Source organism: Quercus lobata, chromosome 4, assembly GCF_001633185.2.
Source record: "Quercus lobata isolate SW786 chromosome 4, ValleyOak3.0 Primary Assembly, whole genome shotgun sequence".
Taxonomy (NCBI): Eukaryota; Viridiplantae; Streptophyta; class Magnoliopsida; order Fagales; family Fagaceae; genus Quercus; species Quercus lobata.
This window is the reverse complement of record NC_044907.1, coordinates 71,102,390-71,123,820: the sequence shown is the minus strand read 5'-3', so window position 1 is coordinate 71,123,820 and position 21,431 is coordinate 71,102,390. Positions and strand designations below refer to the sequence as shown.

The 21,431-nt window shown below is 33.7% G+C and overlaps 2 protein-coding genes across 4 annotated transcripts; one reads left to right on the top strand and one right to left on the bottom strand.

Annotated features, from left to right (window-relative positions):
- Positions 1-9,283: 9,283 nt before the first annotated feature.
- LOC115987763 lies at positions 9,284-10,628 on the top strand. 2 transcript variants are annotated; one of them, XM_031111361.1, is made up of 2 exons: positions 9,284-9,649; positions 10,451-10,628. In XM_031111361.1, the coding sequence occupies exons 1-2, from the start codon at positions 9,325-9,327 to the stop codon at positions 10,537-10,539; spliced, it is 414 nt and encodes a 137-aa protein (XP_030967221.1). In that variant the 5' UTR covers positions 9,284-9,324; the 3' UTR covers positions 10,540-10,628. The 2 variants fall into 2 exon arrangements, with proteins under 2 accessions (XP_030967221.1, XP_030967222.1); XM_031111362.1 differs by having other exon boundaries at positions 9,284-9,675.
- A 2,417-nt stretch (positions 10,629-13,045) lies between these two features.
- Positions 13,046-17,297, bottom strand: LOC115983954 (F-box/LRR-repeat protein 25-like). Of its 2 annotated transcripts, XR_004090316.1 has the most exons (4): positions 17,134-17,297; positions 15,860-16,728; positions 15,625-15,768; positions 13,046-13,532 (listed from the first exon to the last, which is right to left on the bottom strand). XR_004090316.1 is itself a non-coding variant. In XM_031106813.1 (2 exons), exons 1-2 carry the CDS (start codon positions 17,161-17,163, stop codon positions 15,886-15,888), a joined length of 873 nt encoding a protein of 290 aa, XP_030962673.1. In that variant the 5' UTR covers positions 17,164-17,297; the 3' UTR covers positions 15,859-15,885. The 2 variants fall into 2 exon arrangements, 1 of the variants encoding a protein (XP_030962673.1); XM_031106813.1 differs by lacking the exons at positions 13,046-13,532; positions 15,625-15,768 and having other exon boundaries at positions 15,859-16,728.
- Between the last annotated feature and the right edge of the window lie 4,134 nt (positions 17,298-21,431).

The following is a 21,431-nucleotide window of genomic DNA, read 5'->3' as shown; positions in this document are numbered from 1 at the left end:
GGGCATGGCTCTGATACCATCTGTAACGACCCCGCCCCAACTGTGTAGATATTGTCCACTTTGGGGCCCATACCCTTCACGGTTTTGTTCTTTCCCAGGTTGCGCTGGGGAAAAGGCCTCTACACATTGAAGGGAAATCATTCCTTATAAACACATTCTCATGTGCTTCCCTAGGCGATGTGGGATTCCATGGAATGTAAGACCCCACTTTTGGGTCACTACAATCCACCCCCCTTACGGGCACACGCGTCCTCGCGTGTGGGGCCCACACTTCCGGCTAGGGCATGGCTCTGATACCATCTGTAACGACCCCGCCCCAACTGTGTAAATATTGTCCGCTTTGGGGCCCATACCCTTCACGGTTTTGTTCTTCCCCAGGTTGCGCTGGGGAAAAGGCCTCTACACATTGAAGGGAAATCATTCCTTATAAACACATTCTCATGTGCTTCCCTAGGCGATGTGGGATTCCATGGACGCGTGTGCCCGTAAGGGGGGTGGATTGTAGTGACCCAAAAGTGGGGTCTTACATTCCATGGAATCCCACATCGCCTAGGGAAGCACATGAGAATGTGTTTATAAGGAATGATTTCCCTTCAATGTGTAGAGGCCTTTTCCCCAGCGCAACCTGGGAAAGAACAAAACCGTGAAGGGTATGAGCCCCAAAGCGGACAATATTTACACAGTTGGGGCGGGGTCGTTACATGTTCCATGTTCTCCATTCTTTCTGTTAGCTTCTTTCCAATGTCATATAGAGATTGCAAGGAATAGGGTTGACTTCCTCCTCATGCTTTTCAGAAATAGTATGAGAGCAATAACCATGATTTGTGGGTCTTTGTTATTAGGAGGTTGGATATGAAGTGGATGTCTTCCTCAGTTGGATTTGGATGGTAACAATAGTTTCCATAAGGCAATTCAATCATAGATTATGCTTGGTAGATTTTAAGAGTGGATATCTCATATATTTGGGTATGGATTATATGGTGGACTAGGAAATGGGTTTGGATCCAAAGTGTTATGAGGATTAGGGAATAGGCTATGGGTCAAGTTAAATGGTGGGCTTGATGATGATCTAGCTAGGGATGTCTCTAGGTAAACAAAGGGTTAGAATATTGGTTTGTTGACTCAATTGTTTGTGGGGCTAATGGAGATCTAACCGCATTGGGCTAAGATGTTTAAGCTTGAAGTATTTGTATTAGGGTAGGGGTTTGAGCCTTGGATTAATCCTTCAACAGTTGGGCTTGACTCAAACTGACCTTAAAACAGTGATGTTGGAGCCCATTGAATTGAATTGAAAAATAGTGAATCAATGTTCTTGAATCTGTGTAACAGCTGAAGGCAATTTTTTATTTTTATTTTTTCTTATATATGTTTTTTTTAGAAAAATATTTTATTATTTTATCATATTTTTAAATTTAAAAAACCGTATAAATAATGTTCACTACCAACAATTATCCAACAACAATTGATGGAATACATAAATTGAATATATTTGAAACTTAGAGAACTTAATTGAATAAAAGTAAAGTTGAAACCCTAAAATGAATTCCGGTGAAACTTAGAGAGTGAGTTTTGCATTTTTGCCTTATTATTATTAAATGGTTTAAATATTACAAATGCTAATATAAGTAGTAGACATAATCATAGAATGTTCGATAAATATTTATAGATTAATATTACTCGATATTTGCCATGCTTAAAGACTAAATACAGTGGCTCTAAGGTTTGAATGTGATGTAATAGTACTTTAGAGCATTAGTAATATTTAAACCAAATGCAAAATTTTTAGCATTTGGCACACAAAACACCAAAAATCATAGCTCATGAGATGTGTCAAATGTCAAATAAATTTGACATTTGTCAAGAGTAAATTTATAACAATAGCATTGTACGGCCAAATGTGCTATTTTTATTTTAGCAATTTTTTATTAACACTTTTCTCTCTCTTGATGTGATGGGAGGATTTGAATTTCGGTAATCCTGTTGCCGAAATTCTTGCTGTCCGAATTTGCTACCCCGTTGCTAGGTGAAGTGCCCGCATGAGGAGTGGCTGAAAGGAAACCAATTGTGGCAACCAAGTTGCCAAAATTCTAGGGGAGTGAGGAGAGAGAAAATAAGAATTGTGGCAACCAAGTTGCCGAAAATGGGAGGAAAAAAAAAAAAGAGAGTGAAACCAATTGTGGCAACCAAGTTGCCGAAATTCTAGGGGAGTGAGGAGAGAGAACATAAGAATTGTGGCAACCAAGTTGCCAAAAATGGGAGAAAAAAAAAAGAGAAACCAATTGTGGCAACCAAGTTGCTGAAATGGAAGGAAAAAAGGAAAGAAAAAAAAAAGAATTGTGGCAAAAATTTAATAGTAATTTAGGTAATGAAGTTGCTGAAAATTAAAGAAAAAAAATTGTAGCAATTGATTTGTGGGAAAAAAAATATTATGGCAATGGAGTTGCCGAAAATTGGAGGAGAGAGAGAGAGAATTGTCTGGATAATAATAATAATAAAAAAAGGGTCAATCACCTCACCTTTTACTCCTGATTCTATTCTCCATGTACTTCGGAATATATTCTTTGATCATTTCCAATGAACCCTATAAAACCTACTCTACTAATATGAATCTATGTGATGGATTCTTTTTTGTCTTTTCATTCCTCTCCTCGTTATAAAAAGGCAGGCATCATCACTAAAACATTGCATCTCCTTTGTTTTTCATATTGCTTCACTTCCCTCCGATTGTTCAATGCTATAGTACTCTTTTGCTTTACTTCAGTGTGCACATTTAAGGACTACAAGTTTTAGGTTAATATGAGTTTGCTTATTAACTTACCGCTCTAGAAATTAATAGATTTATTATTGTATAAATATATGCGTTGTAAATATTAGAAGCTAATACATTGTAAAATATTATGACTATGATTATGATTGTGATTATTGTTGTTGTTGTTGTTATTCAAATTTTAGATTAATGAATTTTTTATGGTTAGGACTACAAGCATTTTTAGTTATATTTGAAATTTACCATAATAAATTGTAGTAGTCACCATACAAAATTTGATTATTTTGTAGTTGATAACTTATAATCAGCCTATGACTTAGGTGCTTCTCAAAAAAAAAAAAAAAAAAAAGATTATGCTTTTATGTTAGGAATACTTTATTTTCACTCATTGCAAAATATTGCCTTGTATAGCAAATCTCAAGAATCTTGTCAATATCATTATAAATACAATATCTTGAACTCTTTTAAGGGCCAAACTGATTCACATAAACTTTTCAATATTGTTGTTATTTTGTGTTTATTTATTATTATCTGATTGTGGTTTTTTTTTTTTTTTGGTTGTTGTTGTTGTTGTTGTTGCAAGTATCATTCTATAATTCTCACTCTTTTAGTTGGTATCATGATTGTGGTAAGCATCTCGACTCTAATTAAATTTATGTATGCATTTTGTCAATTTTGAAATTATTTAATATTATTTATTGTTATTATTATTATATGAGTTTCTTTCAATTTTATTATGAACTATAAGCATTGTAAGTTATATTTAATATTTAGCATAAAAAACTGTAGTAGTCACTGTATATTAATTTTATTATTTTTTTATTATTGTTCTTTTGTTTTTATTTAGGATTATATTTTTTTTAGAAGATATTCATAGAGGTTATCTTAGTCCAAAAAAAATGGTTAATTTAGTTTGATTTATAGACAATTTCCTACTAATATAGAGGTAATGGATGTTGCATGGTTTAACTCATTGTAGCATTTAATGTAGGATATATTTGCAATGGAGCTTGGGCCATTCGATCCGTCTCTGCTAACCCAATAACAATATCACATCTCTAATGATGCAATGGAAGGCAATGTATGTTGCGAGATCAAAATTTATTAATGTCTTAATAATATCTACAATTATTCAATTTACATGCAAATAATTTCAACATTAGCAATATAACATTGTACATTTTTTTAAAAAAAATTTTAGATTCCCACCTTACGAGTGTTACCCCAACCGTTTGCAACCCCCCCCCCCCTCCCAGCAGTTAGGCGAGTGTATCACCTCATATTTGCATCAATGTATACTATACCATGTTACCCGCCTACCACTTGCTTACAATGTTGAAAACCTTCAATTGATGGACCAAAAGCTCAGAACACTCTCTCAAATATCGCATAGCCTGGCATAGTAGTAGGTATTGTTCTTCAAATAACCTTGCTGCCCGGGTTTGAATCAGTCAAAGCTTTCAACCATTTTGGCAATAATTGGTAAGATTTGTCCCAATCACCAAATGCTTTACCAATTGCCTTTTCTTTCGCCTCCCACACCTTAAAATAAGAAGGCCAGTATTGGTATTTATTGTAAAGAGTCTGTTGAAGCGAAGAAATCATTATAGTTGGATCATTTTTGACAACATCCCTCAACTCTTTCTCAATAACATGGGTGTCTAATTGCTCGTGATCTTGTGTGAGCATGGACTCTGTACATGTGTGTGGACCATTGTATTTCCTAACCTCAAACAACCCATGTGTAGCCCAAAAGCATGCTCGAAGATGTTAAGAACAATGTTTGCACCTTACAGACCAACATTCCCAAATACTTTAAGTGGGCTTTTCAAAAGGTGGGGTTGGATCAATCATATTATCCCACGTGTTCTGTGAAAAGCTTAGTGATGAAGGTTGATGGAATTCCATTGTTGGACTAATTTCATGATTAGGTTCATTGAGAGGCTCCTGTTCATCTCCAACATCATTAAGGACCTCATTGTTATCAAGTTGGTCATCACTATCCATGGCCCGCATCCTTTCTGATAATATATGAACTGCATTTTCAGTAGTAACAGCTATGCGGTGTGTATCATTGGGATCATTAGTAGCTCTCTGAGTGGTGGTTTGGTCTTACTGAGCTTCAAACTCAAAACAAGTAGTCTCTTATGCAACATGCTCAGTTGGATAATCATAGTCAGCATCACCGGTGTTCATTGGTCGATAAGGAACATGTTGGTCCTTAGTTGCAACATGGGTATATGGAGCATGATAGTCAGTACCACCAATGTTGATTGGGGAATGAACTGCATTTTCAGAATAATGACCAGTGTGAGTGGCATATGGATCATGAAAGTGCCTACCATGTGAATAACTAAACGATGCACTCGGTCCTTTGTTGGCATATCGAATGGGAAAAACATCTCGGTGGCTTCTTATGGGCTCTACACCCACATGCAACTTTGCACCTACAAATCCATATTGGCAGCCTAACATATCGAATATTGCATTGACACCATTATCATCTTTTACCAAAACTTGTAGGTAAATCACAGGATGTGGATAACATTGAAAAGGAAATCTATACCAAATAGTAAGTTTTGAACCTTCTCTGTTTATATGAAGCGTGGATGCTACTTTATCACATAGATCTTCAAATGTAACACCCTGGCTTAATGGAAGCATAGAAGGAGGTGACATGTCGTAATAAATCCCATTTTCGCCATGTTTAATTATTCTACCGAAATGGTTCAGAAAAATGAACAACTTTTCTGCCATCTACACTAAAACATAACAATAGTATTAATATATTAACACTACATAACCATTAAAATGCAATAAAGGAAAGTAATCCATTAAAAATATTCAATGTTTAAATAGCTAGAGTTGAGAGAATTATATTAAAGAGGATTGGTTCACTGATAATTTATTACTATCCATCATAGTAGTTAAAATTATTTTTTGTTTCCCTTTTCTTAAGTAACTTAGCATAGCATAAACATTTAGAAGGATCTGTTATGGTTACGTTAATTATTTTATGTAGCTCTTCATTTTACTTCTTCTAAAACAAGACAAATTATATAATGTTCTCATGCATCCATGCGATAATACATAAATATTTCTAATATCATACAATTTTCTTATTATTATTATACCTAAAATTTAGATATTAAGGTTTATAAGCATATACTAACCTTTTTTTTGGGGGGGGGGGGGGGGTTCTTATAGCATATGTGTATTTTATAGGCTAACAAAGTAAGTATTTCTTTAAGGAAAATTTATGTCAATCTTGAAATATATTTTTACTATATGAAATTTTAGGCAAGAATTCATGGACAAATAATTTAAAACATATTATACAAATCAGTTCATGTTGCAAAACACATAATACAAAAACAAGATTTGCATGAACAAATAATTTAACAAAAAATGATTTTCATGCTTAGTTATGTCCCTAAAACATATCAACATGAGTATTATAAAAAGAAAAGTAACTACTTAAGAGATGTAACTCACATTGTAAGAGATAAAGAATGGATAGATATTTGCAAGTGTTGTTCCTTATAGTTGTTTGTAGAATGTATGGCATGCATGAATTGAAAATGGTTGGTAGAATTATAAGAGCATTCACATCAGCTCTTGTATAAATGTGTAAAATACACATTTTGGCCACTTTTACACATTTTGAACCAAAAAACACACTACATCAGTCCATTTAAAATCGTGTATAATCATCTAAAATTTTCAACGAGCTACAGTACCCGTGTAAATTTACATAGGCACTGTAGCATGTGTATTTAGTTTTTTATTAATTTTCGTTCGCACCAATTTTTCTCTCTCTTCTCCGTGCACAACGACCTCAACTCCTCATCTTCTTTTCCTCAGATGCACACAAACACATCCTCACAGAAAAATCAACACAAAGATACACTTGCTAAAAAAAAAGAGATACATAAACACACCCACACACAAACAAACCCAAAAGGAAAAACAAAAAAGAGACAGATCGGTGCTTATTGGAATGATCGGAGCTCGTGGGTCTCGCTTGATCGGAGCTCGTGGGTATGGGTCTTGCCTAATCGGGGCCTGATCGGAGCTAGGGAGATCGGTGCTTGTGGATCGGAGCTAGGGAGAACTGAGCTGTGGATCGGTGCTTGTGATCGGAGCTATGGATCAGTGCAGCTGTGGATCGGAGTTGTGGATCGGTGCAATTGTGGATCGATGCTTATGATCGGAGTTGATCGGAGCTGTGGATTGGTGCTGCTGTGGATCGATGCTTGTGATCGGAGCTGTGGATCGGTGCTTGTGACCGAGATGATGTGGATTGGTTTGTGACCGAGAGGGAGAGAGATGAGTATAGAGAGATAGACTGAGAGGGAGAGAGTGGGTATGGAGAGATAGAAGAGAGAGAGCAAGAAATCAGAAAATATGGTAGAGAGAGAGAGAGAGAGAGTATAAAAACGGGTAAAATGGGTTTGGTGAGAGAAAAAATAAAATAATTGAGAAAATTGATTATTTAAATAAGAGAGGTGATAGAATAGATGAACTGATGTGGGTGTTTTGTAAAAGTGATGGTGTAAAATAGATAAAGTAGGTTTTTGGTGTAAAATAGACAGAATCTTTTAGATGAGCTGATGTGAATGCTCTAAGGGGAATAAGAATGAAGAAGAAGGTTGATGGAATTTTTAGGGGAAAAAGAGTAGAAAATAATAACCGTGGAAACTTCAGTAACATTAGTGCTGCTTAAATAGGATGCAAGTTTCATATAAGTTAAATTCTTAGATTTTAAACTATATAATTAGATATGCAATTGATCAAATACAACACAACACAAACCAAGATGGGACACTGTGATACAAATAAATTATTTAACTATAAACATATATTCACTACAAAGAATCTCTGCAAAAATCTCAAAAATTTTTTTTTTGTTTACAGTGTGCACATCAATCATTTTTTTTCTTCCATTTCATATTGTAAGAATCTATGTACTTTCTTTGTTTTTTTTTTTTTGTTTACAACGTGCACATCAATCATTTTTTTCCTTTTATAAGAATCTATGTACTTTTTTTTTTTTTTTTTTGTTTCAGCGTGCACATCAATCATTTTTTTTTCTTTCATTTCATATTGTAAGAATCTATGTACATTTTTTTAGAATAAGAATCAACGTACTTTGAATCTAGATTTATTATTTGTTTCATAGGGCAAATCATGCAAAAAATACTTTTACCATTCAAAATGAAAGAACATCACATAAACACAAACCAAACTGCTTCAGTCAAAATATCTACTGACACACTAATAGAATAAGAAAATGGGTACTTTTTAGAATAAGAATCCAGGGAATTTTTCTCTCTCCAATTTTCGGCAACTCCATTGCCACAAATCAATTGCCACCTTTTTTTTTTCGGCAACAACATTGTCATAAATCAATTGCTGCTATTTTTTTTTCCCTCCCATTTAGGCAATTCCATTGCCACAATTTTTTTCCCCTTCTATTTTTAGCCTAAATCATCCTTTTTTCCCCCCCTCATTTTCGGCAATTTCATTGCCTAAATTACTTTTAACTTTTTTCCCCACAACTTCGGCAACTTGGTTGCCACAATTGGTTCTCTCTCTCTCTCTCTCTCTCTCTCTCTCTCTCTCACTCTCTCTCTTTTCCCATTTTCGGCAATTTGGTTGCCACAATTCTTATTTTCTCTCTCCTCACTCGACTAGAATTTCGAAAACTTGGTTGCCACAATTGGTTTCTCTCTCTGTTTTTTTTCCCCTTCCTATTTTCAGCAACTTGGTTGCCACAATTAGTTTCCTCCACTCCTCATGCGGGCACTTCAACTAGCAGCTAGGCAGCAAGAATTTCGGCAACGGGATTTTCGAAATTCAAATCCTCCCATCACTTCACTTGTGTTTCCTCTATCAAACTTTTTGTTAGAATTTCGGCAACACCATTGCCGAAATTCAATCTCTTTCCTCAATTTGCCAAATAACTTTGAACAGTACCTATATCCCAAATAAACTCCATTTTCTGCAATATTCAGTCAAAAGACTCATAAAATGATGTGTTAAAATAAATAAAATAACTTTTTAATTTGTCAAAATAGATTTCTTTTTTTTTTAGAAATCCTTATGCTAGTGCTCTAAGTAATGTTAAGTTGTCTATTTTTAAGTAATATAAAATAAATAAATAGATGAGTTTGAAATGAGTTTGGATTCATTAAATATGTGGAGCAAATTTGATATTAATTTGCTAAAATTTAGTAGAATTTGAAACGAGTTTGAGATCTATATAAATTTTTTAATAAATTTAGATTTAAAATATGTAATTTCAACCCAAATATATGAATGAAATGCACTGAAACGGACCGAATAGGATCCAAATGCACTGAAATGGACTGATTTGAGACAAAATGGACCGAATTGAAAAGAATGGACCGAATAAGAATGAAGTGAACCGAATTAGAAAAAATAGACCGAAGTGGACCGAACGTCAAACGACTAGGTGTTTTCGATTAGACGCACTAGAAAGTAGAAACTCCTTAAAAAAACGAAGAGGCACCATTTTCTCTTCCTACTTACAAATGGCGGAAAATCCAAAGGAAATGGAGAATCCAGAGGAAGTGAAGCTCCACAGTGCGTTCTTGGCAGATTTTGGGGCTATTCATCAGGAACTTATGGATCAAGAAGCCAAAACGGCGCAAGCTGAAGCTGCAGCTGCTGAGATGGCAGAGACATTGAAGCTTGAACTTGTTTTGCCTATTACCTACATGCAGGAAGCTAAGGCACTCTCAAAGCTCCATGAGGAGTACGAATTTAAGGGTTCTGTGGAGCTCCTCCACCAGGGTCTTTCCATGGCTGAGAGGAGAGAATTATTGGAGGTCGCTAAAGCCTACATGCTCAAACTCAGTAACTGAAAAAAAAAAAAAAAAAGGGTATGGTTTTGAAGTTAATACTGTGATATAAATGTTGTCATTTTGTTGGGTTTTTAAGTAACTGAGTTTTTCCCAATGGCAATATTGTTATGGAGACCAATGTGTAACTGTTCTTGGTGTTGTGTTTCTATATAAAATGGTGTACTTGTTCATATGCTTATGTGCCTTGTTTAAGATAGAGATGTAAAATGTTATTGTGGATCCTTGGGATTCTCTACTTAGAATAGTGAGCTATATGTTAATTATGGATTCTGGTTTAGACGGTGGAATTGATCATTTAACCATGTAATTTTAACTCTCCCTCTCATGCGCGGACTCAAAACTCCTTTTTAATGGGTGAGACCCAACACGTGGTTTTTTAAATAGGAGATAGAATAGAGGTGATAAGGATCGAATTTTAGACTTCTTACTTTGATACCATGTTAAATTACTGATTATCTTAGATAATGGATTTAATCATTTGATCACATAATTCTAACAACATCATTCATGTTGTCTTTACGGATATATAGACCTTGGATTAAGTTGATGCCATTTCATGTTTTCGGCACATTTAACCATTAAAAGTTTGTCATGTCTAATGTGGTGCTTGTGTTGATAATTCTCATAGTGGTTTGGTTAGGTGGCTTAAAATTCTGATTTTAGTTTTTTTGTATGGTTTTATATGACTCATTTATTATTCGTTGAGTTTTAGTACTTTGTCTTTTAGATCTTAGAAATTTGACTTCTGTTAAATGGCTTGTTTATTATTGATTTTTCCTCCTTGGTGCTGTAGGTGGAAAATATTGGAGCAACTTTCACTTGGAGTTTGGAAATGGAAGCTCTTTTGTAATTACTTTAGCTTGTAATACTAATGTTCAATGATCTGGAGATATCTTAGCTATTTTAAGTAAACTATGGATGTTAGACTACTGATCTTGATATTGAGTAGGCAGTGATAGATTTTTAGCTTTTGACTTGTTGGCTATGGTTGTTAATATTTTTGGATTGCCTTTTTTTTTTTAATTTTGTTTTGGTTACTGCCTTATTGTTTTGTCTACTGCTTTGCTGTTGTTATTTTGTTTGAGTGTAGTTGTTATTTTCATTCTTTAATTTAGGTGATGCGATTTGCACATTAATTGTTTGGTCAAAAGTTGAGTTAATGAAGTTGTACATAGAGTTTTTCAATGCTTTATCTGGGATTTGTTGGGTATTGGATCTTATAAACAGTGAAAACAAGGCTGACTAGTTCTTTCTTTGGTGGGAGTGCTATTGTTGGTTCTGTTGAAAGTTGCATATGAGAGAATATTGGGAACTATTCAGGAGTTGAGAACTCTTTACTGCTTATGAAGTGATCTCTATTGGTGGCCTGTCTTTTAGCTGTCTATGCATCTGGAAAGAATATGGAGGCTTTGTCATGCCTTCTGCATGAATGAAGGCTTTAGAAATTTCGACTATGACTGACCAGATAGCGGCTATGCTTATAGGAAAAGGACTAGTCAAGTCTTGCAACTTTGCAATTGAGTTTAAATCATCTTTTCCTCTTATAAAATATGTCCGGCTTTCCCTTTCTCCAATCTGGTTTATTCTAGCCCTATTAATATCCTATGTTTCAATTATATCCTACAATAATTTTGGTTAGAATCTTAATGATCACCACTGCCACTAACCACTAACCGCTTTGAATCCCCAATTAGGCTGATTTTGCTCACCTACATCATAAGCAGTGGCTGCAATGCCCTGAATAGAGGACTTGTATGTATAACTTCTCATTCATAGGTTTCACATTTTGCCTTGCTTTTGTTGACCTTGATTACTCAATTATGATTATAAAAGTTTGCAACGTCTCAGCAACAAGGTGCATCAACCATCAATAATCAGTATTAGTATTAGTATAGAAATTGTCTTCTAATCTCATAGTGCTGGCAGTTGCCTTTTTGTTGTTGTTGTTGCTGTCGCTGTTGTCCTTGTTTCTGTTTCTTTGTCCAGGTCAAAAAAATTTCAGCTTTTCTGTGGGATGTAACATTGAGTTTGTAACAGTTTATTGTCCTTGTCTCTGGTGCTCTACTGCTCAGGTCATGAGTAATCCATTAATTGCATGAAGCAAATTACTGTGTATTTTGTTGCCTAGAAGAGAAACATGCTGCCAAGCTGCAATAATAGTAGAGTTCTCCTTCTGCTTTGCAATGTCTCATTAGTGAATGAAGGGTTTTAGTTGAAAATATGGCTTACACACCTAAGATGAAAGTGAGAAGCATATAGCCTTCAAAGGATTGTCAGAGTCCTTAGGAGTCAGGAATGAGAACCAGGCTGTTGACACAGTTCAAGTTACTCCTACTTGCAAAATTGACATTTTGTTTTTGGCAAGCGAATGTAAAAGAGAAGAACACACCACTAGGAGTCAGCAAAAAGAACCAAGAGGTGTTAACAAGCCTACTTGCAAAGTCAGGGGTTATGAAGTTTGCATTAATAGGAATTTTCTGGGCAGCCCATTAACAAAGCTTGGAAGAGAGGCTCGGATGTCCATGATAATGTACATATTTCTAGTGATTGGACCAGATTAGGATCATCTTCTATTTTAATGGATTCATTTCATGGTTCTGATTAAATATTATAAATCTAAAGGTGTATTTAATGTCATGTCATTTATGTTATTTAAAATGACATGACATGCCGTACACTATCAAATTTTTGAAATAAATTCTAGTAAGATAAGTTTTCAAAAAGAAAATTTTACCTAGCAAACTCCACACCATCAATTCATGAAAAATTAACACCATGTCAAACTAGCTATAAAGAAGGAGCCACTTTTTCAAATTGCCACAAACAAGAGTAAATAGGTAACAAGTATGAGTAATTACCTTGTAGTCATATATGAGAAAGTCTAGGTACATAACAAAATGCTACAACATTTTTGCCAAAGTTGTGATGGGTCCCGGTTTAGTATTTTATTGTTCTATTTTGACCTATGATGAACCGACACTTCAGTTGTTGTATTCTTAGAACAACTCGCTGCACATATAGGATCAACTTTGTCCCATTTCTCGAGTTAATTACCAAATAAGAGCCATCTCCACCTCTGCTCCAATTCTGCCCCCTTCTCTTTGCCAATCAATTCAAGCCCTCGCTTAATCACACAACAATTATTGTTGTTGTTATTCCCGGCTTTCCCAATAGACTACGCCTTCAGTGGGGCCCCAAATTTTCATCATCTGATAATTTTATATGTTTCTCAGTGATATATATAATATAGAGATCATAGATGGTCTATTAATCGTTTTGCTATATTACAAGCTAAATGTATAAAATCTAAATCAGTAACTGACTTCAATTTGAAAGGTTAAATAACAGTTCCAAGTAAAAAATAAAATAAAAAATAAAAAACGAAATGTTAAATTAAAATGGAGATTGTCAGCATTAGCTATTGCAATTCATATTGCCCATCATTAAGTACTTACAATGATAACAGTAAAAAGACAATCATCACATTTTAACAATTAATTTGTAGTCTCTCTCTCTATATATATCAACTGGTACCTAGCAAACAACACCACTTAAGCTAATATTAATGACAATGATTAAAGTACAAGTAATTCAGCTCCTTGAGGTAGATTTTTCTTGAGTTGGTTGGCACATTCTATAGCTCCTTCATTTTTCTCAGTCGTCTCAAACTCCCAAGGGGTTCCCACAAGAGCTGGAGATCGAGGATTAATAACAATCTTCTCAAGTTTGATGGCACTTTCAAGTAAGTAAACGGTAAGCTCCATGTCTATTGCACGCCCCACAAACCCCATTATTTCCACCTCCTTGAGGTGCTCATTTGGATATTTCATCACCTTCCTAAATTCTCTTTCTATCAGGGGTTTACTCCATAACAACTGCAATTAAGGAAAAGAAAATAAGAATCATATTGTGCATGATAAGTTGCAAGATAAACTAACTATTATAAACCAAATTTACTGGTAAAGAACTTTAGGCAAGTATGCTTCTTGATCCCGATTAAAAAAGTTAGCTATATGATTACAGCACGAGAAACAATGACTTGCTGCAACAAGTACACTCCGTATGTCATTTTGGAAGTGATAAAATGGTTCACATAAAATACATCAAACTAATTGTGAATCCACCTTAATTGAGTTGAACTAACATAAAATAATGAAGATAATATTTGAACTAAGACCTACCCCACCCCACCTTTCTCCACTCACTATGAATTGCTACATCTCATATATTACAAGGGTTTTGCATGTGCAACACAACATTTTAGTATAGTTCCCAAGTTTGTGTGTGTCAGCGCATGAGAGAGAGAGAGAGAGAGAGAGAAGTGAGTGATTCAAAACTCAAACTTTTACTAAGTAAAATAAAGATACAAGTCAAGCCAAGTAAAAAGTCAGTCAACATTGACTCAGAAGTCTTGTAAGAAAATAGGAGGCTTAACCCTGATTTTAGGAGTCATAACTCATAAGACTCATAATGCATCAAAAAAGTATAAAAAATCTGAATAGACAAAGTACAAAGTTTCTGCAACCCAGTTTGGAGGAATTCCTTCAAATTGTGTTAGGTAGCACATTATGAAGCTTACATGTGTGCTAACTCATGTAAGCTTTTTTTGATGTATAAAAAAAAATAAAAAATTCTAATATTTCAAATCAACTATCTCAAAAGATTACATCAAAATACAATTTCACAAAACTTGATGGTTAAGAGTTTCATATCCTATATATAGGTAACTTCAAAATTTAATACTTCTGCATCATAATTTAAAAAATAATAAACTAATACATTCCCTGGGTTTGATTCACAACCATGATAGCAATAATAAAAACAAAAGACATGAATAATTTAAAGTATACCCAGAAATAAAATATCACCTATTTAGTGACTTTTAGACAACAGGTTTGTGGGTTTTGGGTAGTGTTATAGCCTTTAGGTTTTAACCACTTGCTAAATTGAGCATATATGTTTAGGAATTGATTTATGCCTTGCAATGTCAGAAAAAAGCAAGCCAATTTGCATTAGGTGCACTTAATATGTAGGCTCACTAGTAAGCCAGTTTGCTAAAAAAATTTCCCCCGAGCTTTCTGAAAATGGGATTGTTTTAAAAAACTATATCTAAAAAAAAAAAAGTTCAAAAGTTACAGTTTGAAAAAGTGCAGCTAGAAACCGCATAACCAAACAAGCACTTAAGAAGCACTTTCCCTTTGGTGCTTTGGGCTTTAAGCAAGCCTAGAATGCTTCACAACTCAATTTTTGAGGCTTGTAAATATAGAAGTAACAGCTTTATGCGTTTTAATCATGCTAGAAAACAAAAGAAATTAAGTTGTACAAATTAGAAAAAAGAAAAAACTCTAAAAAAGGTATATTGATAATTAAATTAGGCACAATGATGACATTGGACACTGGATACAAAGAGATAACTTAGAATAATAATAATAATAATAACTCCAAAAATTCAATAGAACTAGTGACATTACTAGACTGATCACCACTGATACAAAATCATTTCTAGGTTTCATTTAATTATAAAGTTTCACTAAAAACACATCAACTTGCTGCTCTACATGCATGTATTAGGAGATTAAGCTTTCACTAATGTTTTCCTTGTTTTATATATCACAATCAAACTACAAATAATGATTATCAAATTACATGAAGGGAAAATTACATAAGCCATATTTGGAACCATTAGAGAGAATGTCAGAGCAAGGTTAGGGGGCTGTAGAAAAGTTGAAAATTCACTTATGGAAGAAATTGCTAAACCTTGAAGGGTGAAGATGATGATTCTAATACAACTCATAAAAATAATATAAATGCTCATGGCAAATGACAAGTCAAATTCAAGAGATATCTTTTCAATGGATAAAAAAAGATGGAAAACCATAAGCCAAATATGCAAATGGCATCACCTAAATTAAAGAATGAAAGTTATAACTATGCTCAAGTGGCAAGCTATGAAGTAAGAGTGGTCACCTCCAAAGTAAATTTCTGTAAGAAAGGTGCTGCTTCTACCATTGATATTAAATAGACAAGGCTCTCTCCATCAGATGCAGTAACTCTCCATTTGAGGTTTCTAAGATTGGTTAATGGTTGAAATTTCAAGAATTCCAATTTTTCCTGAATTAAACAATCGAGAAATGAGAGAACATTTTGTAAAACCATATAAACATAAATGCAAGAGATTGAAAAAGTATGTTAAAGTACTTACAATTGGATAAATGCAAATGTGAAGTATCAAACTCTGTAGCTGAGAAGGTAGCTTGAAAGAGGGCAAATTGCAAAATTCACAGGTTTGCTTCCCCCTATACGTACATCTAGCAGACAAGGTGCATGATTAACATGCATCTCGGTTTGTCTACCAACGAGGCCCAAAGACTCAAGATTTGGTGCAAAAATCTCAATACTTTTAAATTCTAAACAATGTATTATGTGTAAGTACTTCAACCGCAGTGATGAACCACAAACCTTCAAAGTCACTAGATCATCAGAATCAGAGACATGTAATCTTTCAAGCAAGGGACAATTGGATAGCAAGTGCTCAAGAAGCTTGCCAGTTACACGTACATTCATTAGAGTGAGGGACATCAGGGACTCGATGCAAGATACTCCAACAGAACTTTCAAGTTTTGTAAACCGTTCATGTGGAAATGTATAACGCATTTGACTCTTGCATACCCATGTTGGTGTAAAGTCCAATTCAAGCCTCTTAACTCTCTTTGACATTGCAAAGTCAATCCATCCATCAATGCGATGTTTAGAATATCTATTAAACTCAAAACATACTCTGAACTCGTCTATATTTGAGCCTTGATGTAATTTTAGAATACGGTTCACCCTTTTCGCAAAATTATTCCTTTCGACTTTCAATTGTTTCTTTTCGTCCGCAATGTCCCACATTGTATCCGGATCATCAAAGTCCAAACTACCAGTGAAGAATGGCCACAGATGTTTCCATCGGTGCGAAAGAACACTAGTTCTGACTGCTTCTTCAAAAGTCAAGAAAGACAGAATAGAGACTAGTATTTCGTCTGGGAACCGACTTATCCTATCCTCCAAACCCACATGGTTCCTCTTGCACTTAAACATTTCAAACACAAAATACACACAAGAAAATTTCAATAAAGCAAATACTAAGCTAATGGGTTCAACTTAAATTTTAATAAAGCAAATAATCAGCAAATGGGTTCAACTCACACAAGAAAGTTTCAATAAAGCAAATACTCAGCTAATGGGTTCAACTTAAATTTCAATAAAGCAAATAATCAGCTAATGGGTTCAACTCAACCAGAAAATTTCAATAAAGCAAATGCTCAGCTAATGGGTTCAATTTTAGAATTACAGTTTGTTCAAACTAATATACCACACTAGAGTGGACAGATTAAAAGGGGTCACTGAGCCTAAGAATCCCTATAAAGTTTACAACTTCTACATTATAATGAAACACTTGAAAAAGGAAAGTTCTTTGAAAGATTTCATTTATACCTTATTGGAAGGTTGAACTGTCTTCTCCATTTAAATGAATATAGAGCTGCAAACAAAATCAGGGAAAGAAAAAAAAAAGGTTATTCAATGACAGGGAGCTGGAGAGATTTTTTTGCTGGAAACCCAAAAAAACCTTTGTGAGGAAAAAAAAAAAACCCATTACATTGTTTTTTTTTTTTTTTGGAGAGGTTTGCTGGAAAGAGAGAGAACATAAAGAAACAAAGACTTAAAGGAAACGAAACGACGCCGTTTTCTTTCTTTCTTTTTATTTATTATTTACCAATATTCTTTTTTTTTTTTGATAAGTATTTACCAATATTCTGGAACTAGGTTGATTGGAAATTTAGATGCCATGTCACCACTTATATCTTAAGATATTTATAAAAATTAAATCTGAAATAAGAATAATATTAAAAAAAAAAGATTCTAAACTAAGAAATGGTACATTTCTACTTCAAGGTAAATGGAGAGACAATTGAACCCCCAATTTCCCATAGTACTTAAATCATAAAGAATTTATTTGATTGACGGGGCTAGAGTACAATATAAAATTATTACTATTATTATCTATATTTATATAATATTTAAAAGCTGAAATGTATTATTTATTGTTGGTACGTTTTTGTTGAAGAAAATGTATTTACTATCAATTGATACAATGTCAGCAATATCAAAATATAATACGTGAAAGATATTTATTTTTAGTGGATATTTATTTTTGTATGCATGCTTTTCGTTTATTGGATTTTGATACGAATGATATGGTATCATTTGATATAAAATGCTTTTTCCTTGGAGAGTCACACTAGTGTAGGATTTCAGACTACTTCGGTTCATCTTGTCAATTCGGTTTACTTCAGTTCGTTCGGTCCATTTCTATCATTTTGGTCCAATTTGGTCCATTCAGTCTACTTTGTTTCATTCGGTTCATTTTGATTAAAGTTGAAATGTTTTGCATATGGATTTTAGACTCTTCTTCGCCCACCATTGGATTTCAGACTAATTCGGTTCATCTTGTCAATTCGGTTCACTTCAGTTCGTTCGGTCCATTTCTATCATTTTGGTCTAATTTGGTCCATTCGGTCTACTTTGTTTCATTTCGTCCATTTCAATGAAAGTTGAAATGTTTTGCATATGGATTTTAGACTCTTCTTCGCCCACCATTGGCTAACGTTTCCACATTAAATCCAACTCATTGATAATTCAACCATTCTCCTATTCTATTTCTTTCTTTCTTGTCTCCTCCTCCGGAAATTAAAACCCATTGATTGAATTCAACAATGAACCATCCTCACGTTTCTTCGTATTCTTGGCAGAGTTTAACACTTTCCCATCTTTTCAACTCTATGATTTAACTCAAGTGTTACTACTCTCTTCTTTTTTTCTTATCTCAAGTGCAAGCTGCACAACTTGTTCTTCCACCTTGGAATTTTTACAGCTTTCAAACTTCAATTTTCTAAGCTAGGATTGCAGCAGTTGAGAAGAACACATGAACAAAACTGATCTGAACATCACCAATGTGGTGAGACTATGAGAGCCAGCATGTGTTGGAGGTCCATCAAAGGTGTTAGGTTTCATTAGAGAGAGGTCAATCCATATAAACTCTTAGCTCAATCCATATTTTTTCCACAGAAGGTGATTATTCTTTCTCTCCCTCTATATGTGTGTGTGTTTCTTCGTTTGGTGTATTTTTAATTTAATCTTGCATCTCTAATTTAAGTTGATGAACTTTTATGTTGAACTATATTTTTTGTTTTTTTTTTTTCTTTGATTGTTAGATGTAATCCAAATTATTATAAGTATTTAGTATATAATGATGTAATGTTATTCTATTACATAAAATGACTTAGATAATTTAGTGTTTACAACTATACCTTTCATTTTAAATATTCTTCACATCATCTTTTATTATATAAATTTGCTATTCTTTTTCATATTCTCTCTTGAAAAATGTGATTATGTGCTCGCTCTCTCTCAATTTTTCATTCTTTTTTATAACTCTACTTTAGGTTGATGAATTTTTATATATTTTAATATCTCTACTTTGGGTTGATACTTTTTAGTGTTGTGTTTTTTGAGTTTCCCATCACAAGTCCTCTATCTCCCTCTTAATACTTAGTTTGAAACTAAGAATTTGAGTTTATATCAAAACATAATCTACGTGACTATATATTTGAATGTGCCTATCAATTATTGGAGTAATATCAATTGTAATTATGTGATAAATCTTGAACTTAAAAATTTTAGTTGTATCGAAAGAAATTAAGAATATATAATGCATAAATAGTTAGAAGAATATGGACTACTTTATATATATATATATATAAGTCAAAAACACCAAAAATAATAAAGTTATATATTTGTAAAAATAGAGAGATAGTAATTACTTTTAAAAATTGTTAAATTTCTAAGGAGAACAAATTATCTACAATAAAATTTAAAGAATAAATTATAGATAAGAATTATATATTTTTACGCATTACATGGGTCTGCGATTAGTTGGTCTATAAATCACAAAGAATTTATTTGACTAATATAATCTTAATACAAGCAAACAGATTGAGGCTACATGCTTACATCGCTATCAATATGATCACAGCATGAACTATGAAAGTTAAAAAAAATAAAAAAATGCTTACATCACTGTCAATATGATCACAGCATCAACTATGAAAGTCTTTTATTATTATTATTATTATTATTATTATTATTATGTAGAACAGCTCAATCTTAAAAACAACAAACGGATAGGACCAGATTATAGAGTGTGCTTAGATACAATTGGAGATTACATAAAAGAAGATTAAAGATGTTGGGAAATTTAGACCCTGATTGATAGAATTAACAAGTTTTAAACCCAAGTTGTTAATTAAATTTATTATGAATAACCTTGTTCAAACAAACTAACATCAATATCATGCGCAGCGGAAAAGTAAATAAGACAAGATATGATAACCCAGGAAAATTAATGAAACAAACTAGTTTCACAGTAAAAAACTTGGAGGGAAACCTTCCAAAAAGAAATCCACAATAATAAAGAGAAATTTCAGATCTAGTACAAAATCTTTGTCCCTAAACTCTACAATCTCTGTAGATGAACTTACAGTAAAAACCTTCTACTGCTTCAGAACCTCTAAACTCTTCAATATATGAACGCTACCCTTTTGCATGGATCTCAGTACATGATTAACCAATGATGCATGGCTCCCAATACGTGACTAACTCACCAACTTGAAGAAGATGTTGGTTACAAAGTTCTTCACTTCATCAACAATAAAGATCAAGAAGTATATGATTACAAAACCCTACGGTGTACAAACATAGCAGCTTCTTGAAGAGAAAGATGAGCTAGGGCATATGTCTCCGGTTCACAAAATGCTTGTAAAAAACCTTTGCATCAAGTTGCACTCATTTGCATCAGCTGTGACGGCCCTTAAAACAATTCCTATATATGTTTAGGGTTGTGAGAAAAGAAAACCCAAACATCTATACACAAATTGGATGAAAATCAGAACTGAAAATCTGATTTTCTTAAATCTCGATAGATACCCTATCTGTCGAGCAGTTGTCGAGCATCGGGCTTAAACAGTTTTTTAAACTTCAATAAATACTAGTTGTTGAGCTTTAAAATCCAACACTTCTTCACTTGATTCTTGGATAGACTTGCATGGTTTTAACACTTGAACTTGAAACCTTGTTCCTTGAAATATTAAACACATTCTAGATCTACCCAATTACAAGTAAAGTTTTTGTCAAAGGATTAGCCAATTCTATATTGACATATGTTCCTAACATGATTCACATATGTCCTAACAAAAATAATAATAACAATATTACAAGGTTATGGCTATAGCTCCAGAATCTAGATTGAATAACGAGAGAGAGGAGAGTTTCTAAAAATGAAAGGTACAGATTTATATTTTTAATTTTTTAAGGAAAAGTGTGGATCTTTGTGAAGAATGAAATTAAAATATGCATGACTGGGTCGGGTATCTAAAGAATGCCTTGTACCCAAAAATAAAAGTCTCTAAAGTCTAAAGGATAAGAACTGGGTCGGGTGTTTACCAAAAAAAATTGCATCAACAGTGACCATCATAAAGAAACTGCATGTCCTACAACGCCTTCATCACTTTATTTCAAAAACTGGATCGTCAAAACTCTACTAGTCATAGCAGAATGATTTTTAAAAAAAAAACTGGCCATAGCTGGGAGCTGATGACGACTAACAGACAACAGCGTTATCAAAAATAGCTAGTAACAAAATATATAAGTTGCTCAAAAATTCAGCTTCAATGATC

Bases quoted from the DNA above. Each gene is read 5' to 3' on its own strand.
- LOC115987763 (XM_031111361.1), top strand. From the start codon at position 9,325: ATGGCGGAAAATCCAAAGGAAATGGAGAATCCAGAGGAAGTGAAGCTC. The intron at 9,650-10,450 runs GTAACTGAAAAA...TTGGTGCTGTAG, and splicing joins AGCCTACATGCTCAAACTCA to GTGGAAAATATTGGAGCAAC.
- LOC115983954 (XM_031106813.1), bottom strand. From the start codon at position 17,163: ATGGAGAAGACAGTTCAACCTTCCAATAAG. The intron at 16,729-17,133 runs GTATAAATGAAA...GAAATGTTTAAG, and splicing joins CAGTTCAACCTTCCAATAAG to TGCAAGAGGAACCATGTGGG.